Source organism: Magnolia sinica, chromosome 11, assembly GCF_029962835.1.
Source record: "Magnolia sinica isolate HGM2019 chromosome 11, MsV1, whole genome shotgun sequence".
Taxonomy (NCBI): Eukaryota; Viridiplantae; Streptophyta; class Magnoliopsida; order Magnoliales; family Magnoliaceae; genus Magnolia; species Magnolia sinica.
The window spans coordinates 72,027,845-72,036,971 of record NC_080583.1 but is presented as its reverse complement, the minus strand read 5'-3'; the positions used below and the strand labels follow the sequence as shown (position 1 = coordinate 72,036,971).

The following is a 9,127-nucleotide window of genomic DNA, read 5'->3' as shown; positions in this document are numbered from 1 at the left end:
AACCACATCTTGGTGCGCCCAATAAATGATTTTGAATGTTTTAATGGGAGGGTAACTCCTGTCATGGTTATATGTGGTGTGGCCCACCAAGTCACGGATTGGCTTGATTTTTAAGCACGTGGCCCATCATGGAATGGTGCATCTAACTGATGGGGTAGATGTTCGACTCACATCATGGTGGGGCCCATCCATTGTGTGTGTTCCACTTGGATGAGGGGTTAGACCAAGTTTCGGCTGCATCTAAAACTCAAGTGGGTCACATCAAGTACTTTTATGTGTTTTAGGCATGTCTTCACATGGCATGGCCCACCTAAGTTCCGTGTAGGGCTAACCTCGTGGGAACTACCCATGAGGTTGAGCTGTGTGGGCCCCACTGTGATGTGTGTTGAAGATCAACACTGTGCATTCGATGGGTCTTCTTTAGGCTACGGGGTATCTCAAAAATCAGCTGTATATGGAACTTAGGTGGGCCATTCCATCTAAAACCAGATGAAGACATGCCTAAAACATATAAAAGTACTTGGTGGGGCCACCTGAGTTTTGAATGCCGTTGAAACTTGATCTGACCCCTCATCCAAGTGGGACATAGACAATGGATGGGCTGAATTTGTGAACCACATCTCAGTGGCCCAATAAATAATTATAAATATTTTAATGGGAGGGTAACCCCTCTCAACTGTTGTATGTAGTGTGATCCAACCAAGTCATGGATTAACTTGATTTTTAATCCCGTGGCCCACCATGTAATGTTGCATCTGGATGATGGGGTAGATGGTCGAAACTCATGGTGGGGCCCACACAGCTCGACCTCACAGTAACATTTCCCATATATATGTGTGTCTATATATATTTACGTGTGTTTGCATGTGTGTACGAGTGAAGAAATGGAAGAAAAAAGAGAGAGAAGAAAAACTAAGAGAGAAGAGGAAGATGATTCCCAAGCTGAAGTTGAGATATGGAACTATGTATTTGGGTTCGCCGACATGGCGGTACTGAAATGCGTGATCGAGCTTGGCATACCCGATGTCATGGAGGCAGCCGGGCAGCCCATGACACTAGCCGAGATAGCAGCTGCGACTACCTGCATACCTTCCATCCTATTCCGCATAATGCGATATCTAGTGCAACGACGTGTCTTTGGAGAGCAATGCACTGACGAAGGCCCAACACGCTACGATCTCACCCCCATCTCACGTCGGTTAGTGACGCATGCAGAAGGTAGCATGGCTGCTTTTGTGCTATTTGAGAGTAGTCCTGTGATGCTCGCCTCGTGGGATGCGTTGAGTGCATATGCCCGTGGCGGCAGTTCGCCACCTTTCATTGCAGCGCATGGGGAGGATGTATGGGAGTACGCTGCCAAACATCCACCATATTCCAAGCTCCTCGAGGATGCTATGGCTTGCGACGCACGGAATGTGGCGCCTGCCATTTTAGATGGGTGTGTGGGGATGTTCGACGGGTTGGTGACTGTGGTGGATGTGGGAGGAGGGAATGGAACTCTGTTGGGCATGTTAGTACAGGCCTGCCCTTGGATCAAAGGCATCAATTTCGATCTTCCTCGTGTTGTAGAAGGAGCACCTGAATGCAAAGGTATCCAGCATGTTGGTGGAGACATGTTCACTGCCATACCTCAGGCAGATGCTGTTTTACTCAAGGTGAGTGCTTAAATTATCAAATTATTATTTTGGAAGTAAAGAGAGATGCTCTGGTGCTCTCAGAACATATATATCGGCTTGGTCCAAAAATTTTGTGGCCCCCAAGAGGTTTTCAACTGTAGTCATTCAATCTCCACTGTTTCATGTGGTGTGGTCCACTCAAGGATTTGATCTGCTTACTTTTTGGGCTCTTCGCCTAAAATGATCTCTAAAAATGGATGGACGGAATGGATAAAATATATACATCATGGCGGCCCCACAGAGCCCCTGCCTGGACCGTCGCTCTCTAACTAGGTTCTGGTGGGGGATACCACCCAATTCGCCTCTTAATATAGATGGCCCAGTTCACATGTACGAAAATAAGTTCAATCATCAATTTGATATAGATTTTTTTATGACTATAAAGAGCAACAAAAAATCTTTACCATCTGATTAGTGTGATTTTTATTTATTTATTTATTTGCATAGCGGTCTACAAATTGTGTTCAGGACTTAATTGACGGTTCAGATCTATCTATTGGACTGCTCAAGTGACCGATGATGGATGCAATTAGGAAATACTATAAGTGCCCTAAGAGCATTAGAGCATTTACGAGAAATAAATAGGGAAATAGGATTTTCTTGAAAGGAAAACCGGAATTTCACATGATCTTTGAAAGGGAATTTCACAAAACAATAAATACATAATTAGAGTTGGGCATCAGTCCGGATCGGATTGGATTGGGTCCAACTCGATCCGATCCGAAATCTCAATGGCCTGACCCGAACTCAATCCGATCCGGGACGGAGTCTGGGTCACCTGACTCGGACCGATACGAAATGTACATTGTCGGATCCGATCTGAGTCCAACTCGGTCAGGAAAATCGAGTCAGATCGGATTGGGCACGGTTTGGATCGTTCCAGATCTATTTATTATTATTATTATTATTTTTAAAAAATGGATGGTTTTAAAGAATCCTGATCAAGACCCATGACTCACCTAATGACTAGAACGACCAAATTTTCAGATAAAGGCATATAAACTGCGGGGACCATATTGGATGCCCCTAGATCTTGTATGTGCACATGTATATTAATAACATGATGAACAACAATTGTAACAGAAAATGAATCTTTGAATGAAAATGAGGTATAACAGAAAATGAATCTCTGAATGAAAATGGAATCATCACATTAGGATTAGTATTGAGTTAAGTAGACCAGTCTTTGACATTTTCTCCTAAGCTTTCCTTCCATGATTCAAACTCTGGCATGTTGTAGAAGGGCAATACTTTCTTACTCTTTTTGTGAGTTTCCTGTGCAACAATCACGCAGCAGGATTTAGACATGCTTGAAAACCCAAAAGAAAAAAATGACTCAATTACAATCAGATCCTCATTGTTTGTATTCTCATTTCATCATTCTCTCTATTTTGCAAATCACATTAGCTCTAATCAACTGAGACCAACCTTCACAATAGGTGTTACAAACTCCACCAAGAATGAAGGAATCTTGAGCAGCGACGGCCAGAACATATGAAAGAAATTTATCAGCGGGTAGGGATTTTGGGGATTTAGGGTTCGGCGCTCGATCGGGTGCGGGTAGAAAGGGGGTAAAAAGGGTAGGGTAAAAAATGTAAAAGTAATATATATACCTTAAGGGTAAAATAGTAAATAACTAAATATATATTAATAAAAATACTAGAACTGGTTCGGATCGAATTCCGGATCGGATCGGTCCGGATAGGTATGGATCTGAACTCAACCTGAAAAGCTTTCGGATCTGGACTACCCTACTCGATCCGCACCGATCTAGGCCGTCGGTTCAGTTCGGATCAGGTCGGACCTGGTCGGATCAGGTCGGATCCACTGGATTGGGTCAGGATTGCCCAGCTCTATACATAATATAGACTCACAAGAGTTTTAACACAAGGTCATGGGTGCGGGTACTCATTGGGGGTGAAAATCTACAAAGGTGTGTGTGTGTGTGTGTGTGTGTGTGTGTGTGTGTGTGTGTGTGTGTGTAGATGAATGACCACCTGCGCACCGGTGCACCAGTTCGCAACTAGTTTCATGCAGACCTCAATATCAGTCGTTAGATCTAGCAGATGGTTGAGATTAAAAAAATGTTTGGCGTGCGTGCCTCAAAACACTTACTAAGACTCGCGGTCTCCCCCAATCTCATTGCCGGATTTACTGGTATCTCTCTAGCTTTCCCTCACCTCCACTCGAAAATGGAAACTGTTTTCGGTAATTTAAACAATGATTGCGTGGTGATGTATTATATCCACCCCGTCCATCCGATTTGCGATATCATTTTAGTACATTTTACCAAAATTGGAGTGGATCGAAAATTCGAGTGTGCTACACTAGAGGAAACAATGGAGATTTAGTGATGACCGTTGAAACATTCATTCAGCCACAAAAGCCAGAGAGATACCGATAAATTTGGCAATGAAATTGGGAGAGAGTCTAAGTCTTACTAAGTGTTTTGAGGCATGCTTACCCAATGTTTTTTTAATCTCAACTGTCTGTTAGATCTAACGATTGATGTTGAAGTGTGCATGAAATTAGCTATGAACTGGTGTGTAGGTGATCATTCCTCTCTCTCTCTCTCTCTCTCTCTCTCTCTCTCTCTCTCTCTCTCTCTCTATATATATATATATATATATATATATATATATATATATAATGAGGTGGAGCTGTGTGTCATTATTGCCCAGGAAGAATTGGAAACATTGTTAAGGACAATGCTTACTCTTCTAAATGTTTCTCTTAGTGTGGCCTACTTAAATCACTGATGGGTCATATTTTTAGGCCTCAAGCCTAACTTTTGGTATGGCATCTAATGATTGGAGTGGATTTCATATAATCATCACGGTGAGCCTTGTAAAAATGAAGGGCAAATGCATCTCTACTGACTATTTCGTTGAGTGTGGCCCACCGGAATCACAAGTTAGACTTAAAACTAACGTGTGATTACACATTTAATAGTTAGAGTGGATTTAACATGCACACCATGGTGGGCCTCACCAAGGGAAACAATTTGGAGGGTGAATGTTTCCTTGTACTATATTTCCAATTATGTGGTTCATTTGAATCATAGATAGAGCAAGTTTTGGGCCCTTGGCCTAATAGAGGGTGGCACACTTGGTGGTCGGTTTGGATTTCAAAATAAACATCAGGGGTGGGGCCTACCGTAGCTGCTGACCCGTTTGCTCATGTAATTGACACATCCTTTGAGAAATCTAATGGATGGTACCTGAGAAATCTAATGGATGGTACCTTAATTACATGAATGATGTAGGTCCTTGATTTTTATTTTTATTTATTATTATTATTTTTAATTTCAAAAGGACTTACGTAAATTTTATAACAATTAGGTAGTTTTTTTGTGTGTGTGTGTGTGTGTGTGTGTGTGTGAAATTCCCTTCTTTATAATAAAGAATGAAGGGAATATAAATGCTTGAATTTAAAAATGGAAAACTATTCCACCTTTTATAAGGAAGATAGAATTTCGTTCTTGAGTAGTCTATTAAACCGACTCTTTTTGTGCCTACGGGGCCCAAGTTAGAGGGAGAAAATAGGCAGTTGATGATTTGTGTATGATTATTAATAGGGAACTTCTCTATTCGGCACCTAATTTATACATGTGGAGTTCATGGTTGGTTCTTCTCATCCATTGTTCTTCCAATGGCCCCATCTTGGATAAATCATGCCCAAAAAATATCTTTACTTGGTCAACTCTAATCTTCGATTTTTTTTTTTGGCATGTAAATAAATGATTAAGAAGAAAAACGCCTATATTCCACATTCAATGGAGAAAAAACTGATGGTTCCAACTTTCTAGTTTGGTATATGTTTTTTGTAGGGTTCATCCAGCCAACCATAGTGCCACATTTACAACTTAGGTACCAAAGAAGGAAACTCTTTATTTGTAACAGACAAACAACTACTTTCCCTAAAAGCTCGAGCTGTCGGAGGGTGGCATATCAATGAATATCGAGGGAACTTTAATAATCCAACACTTCCCCCACACGTGTGGGCCGAACTCCACATGGGAAATATTGGGCAAGAGTGGAGGAACACTAACTCACACCATAAACGACCTCTCGTAGAAGAATATATTCTAGTGTAATATTTGCTACTTCTGAGATTCGAACACTTGAACTGAAAAAATGTGATGTAAATTAGTGACTTGTGATTGAGTAATTTGTGTTTCCCACGTAAGTATTGAACAAACCTATATTCACTTTTCATGGCCCACCGAAGTTTTGGAATGATCTGTGTTGATCCACATTCCACCTGCAAGTTTCAACGGCGGGCTCTCACTTCCATAGTGTCCTGCATTCTTCCCTTTGGTTTGGCCTACTTGAGTTATGGATGAGGCTGCAGGGTAGAGACTGCATCTATTAATGGATGGGTTGGATGGAAATCACACAACAGGGTGGAGTGGACGTTTGAAATTGCACTCATGCTCTTGGTGCACACAGTGAATATTGAAGTCACACTTGAGATTTGGATCTCCTTCATTGTCAGGACCATGCCCTAAAATGAGTTGGAAAAATTGATGTACGGCTTGGATATCCAACACATAAATCAAGGTGTGCCCCACGGTGATGTAGAGTGGGTCGCAGACAGTTTCATAGCCAAGATGGATCAAAAAAGGTCCGATCAGAAGCGGAAGTGATCCAGACCGTCCAAACCTTAAAACAGACGTATCTTGCAAACCGGAATGAGTCATTCGACCTACCATATTTGAATTTGGGGTAGGACGAGCTACTTTAGGCACCCAACTCGCTACGTTGAGTTATGCATGCCAAATTTGCGAAATACCACAAAATCGATGGAAACTTACTAATTTTGGCTAAAAACCATGCGCACTAGTGGAAATCACGACCGTCTATAAATAGTAAGTTTACTATTTATATTAAGTCACGATTTCTATGAGTTTTAGCTGTAGTTTAATTCCAAAACTCCTCCCATGGCTTAGTATCCCCATTTAAAGGGCTGTAAACTCATTTATTTCAATTATCAATCAATTTAAGAATTTTCTTTTTTCTTTTTCCTCGTGAATTCAAAAAGTCTTTGTGAGGAGTCCTGAAAAGCTCCATGGATTCAGAGTAGTTATCCTTGATGAAGACGGTGATCGACCTCATCACATTCATCTCTGCATCGCACAGTCAAGGAAACACCCACTAACGTGTTACCCAATTTGATGCACAAGATTCAAGACCAAATATTTTCTCGAAATGACATGACCCTATGTTTCTTTGTTTCATGTTGGAAACATGTTTCTTTTCATGTGTTGCAGTTTGTCCTGCATGACTGGGGCGATGAGGAGTGCGTTCAGATCTTGAGAAAATGCAAGGAGGCCATTCCTACAGACAAAGGTAAGATCATCATCATAGATACTGTGATCAACGAAGAAGATAGAGAGCGTGGCTTCAATGATGTGAAATTGATGTTGGATATGGCGATGATGGCCCACACCAATAACGGAAAGGAGCGCACCCAAGGAGAATGGAAAGCCATCTTTGATGAAGCAGGCTTCAGTCGGTATACCGTAAAGCCAATTCATGCTGTGCAATCCATCATTGAAGTTTACCCTTAGATTACATCCCAACGTATTGCACTAAGATATGTTTTGATTGTAGCCGTTGGATTAGTGTTTTCCCAAACTGTTTATTTGATAGGGTTAATCTTAGAATATTTCAACCCTTTGAATGTAGAAAGGCTACAAACCACCATCCATGTTGAAAGCAAAATAAGCTAAATTATCAAAATTAATAAAGGGTTGTAATATATAATAAACCTATTCTGAGATTATTAAAGTATTTTGATTGTAGTATCTCTCTCTCTCTCTCTCTCTCTCTCTCTCTCTCTCTCTCTCAAAATAATAATAATAAATTAATGGTGGTATATATATCTCCCCTTAAATAGAAAGGAAGAGTGATTTCTACAGAGGTTTCATTTATTGTCCATCCACTATACACTATGAGACTCATCATATATACTGTTTGGACCATTGGAAGACAACCCGAATTCAACGGCTGAAGGCCCAACATATCCTAGGCCTGTTTGGGAGCTTGGATTTGGAACACCTTGGATTCGAAACCCCCTGGATTTGAAACCCTCTAAAATTGGAATCCTCCTTTTGAGTTTGGCACCTTAGATACAGAATCTCCTGACATTCAAAAGTAGCTATGCATGGTACATTTATAGGGGTTTGAATTTAATTACTAAATTCAGTAGTGCATATATGTAATATTTGATACAATGGTTGTAATAAGCCTGTTAAAATATATACTTTGCCCAAAAATGATAAAATTCTAAGTATCAGAGCACAAGATCATATTCGAGTGACTAACAAATGATTTTTAACCGTTGATTTACATGGACAATGTTTGGACTGTGCAAATTATCATATTAAAATAATTATAGTAATGTAGGTGATAATCCTTTTGTTTTGGGATATCATCAATGAGACATGTCACCGATAGATTAGTAGCCTAGTGACACACATATTACACATGGATTTTAGATGTAATCCAAGATTCTACCTTATATTTCAAAACCTCTCTTTTAGGGGATTTGAAACCCCGGGTCCATGCTCTTGCTCCAGTGGTAGACTCTTAGGAGTTTCAACACCTGATCAAGGGTTGAGTACCCATAGGTGGTGAAATCCCACTATGGCGTGAGTGTGTGGTGGTGTGTGTGCGTGTGTTAAAAAAAAAAGGGTTTGAAACCCCACTTATTTTAGTTGCCAAACATACCAGGGGATTTGAAATCCCCAAATCAATGGTGCAAAATGACCCCTAGGTAGGGATATATTCTAGCAAATGCTTGGTTAGGATATGCTATCCCTGTGCCACAATACTTTACTATGGCTGTTTTTCCTTATCATTACTACCGTATGGAAGCTATGGCCTTATAATCATGCTTCATTGATTGCTCAGCCTTTTAATCTTGGATTTGAATGCGAGCCATTAAATGTGCATCTTCATACAAAATCACCCATTACAAGATCACCCATTAAAAACAATTGTTTCTTATGATGCAGCACAGGATCCAAAACATGGACGTACGGTTCAAATCTTTATTTAAGATATCCTCTAAGGGTTGGAAATGAGGCAAATACCGTAATGCAGTAGAGGGCACTCGTACCCTATCAAAACCCTTCCATCAAACATTTTAGCATAGCTGGGGTTATGTTCCTACCAAACTCTTGCCCTATAGAACTATCTTAAGTCATAGATATTGTTGATGCAGTTTCCGCCTCACCCCCTCTGCTACTCGAACACCTGCACAGGAAGAGGACAACGGAAACTTTGGCTTGTACAAGGGGACCCTTCAATGCCAAAGTTAGGCCTGGACTCAGGGTCTAATAATTTGATAAAGGGTTAGGGGTGAGAATGTGTGTACCTTTCACCTTGAGGCGCCTCCCATTTATGGGGGAGATGTGATCCCGTGGTTTCGGGATCCTTTCCCAG

The 9,127-nt window shown here is 40.9% G+C and overlaps 1 protein-coding gene across 1 annotated transcript; it reads left to right on the top strand.

Moving 5' to 3' along the window:
* Positions 1-886: 886 nt before the first annotated feature.
* LOC131218436 (acetylserotonin O-methyltransferase-like) lies at positions 887-7,449 on the top strand. Its single transcript, XM_058213009.1, has 2 exons — positions 887-1,655; positions 6,949-7,449. The coding sequence occupies exons 1-2, from the start codon at positions 984-986 to the stop codon at positions 7,246-7,248; spliced, it is 972 nt and encodes a 323-aa protein (XP_058068992.1). The 5' UTR covers positions 887-983; the 3' UTR covers positions 7,249-7,449.
* Positions 7,450-9,127: the final 1,678 nt, after the last annotated feature.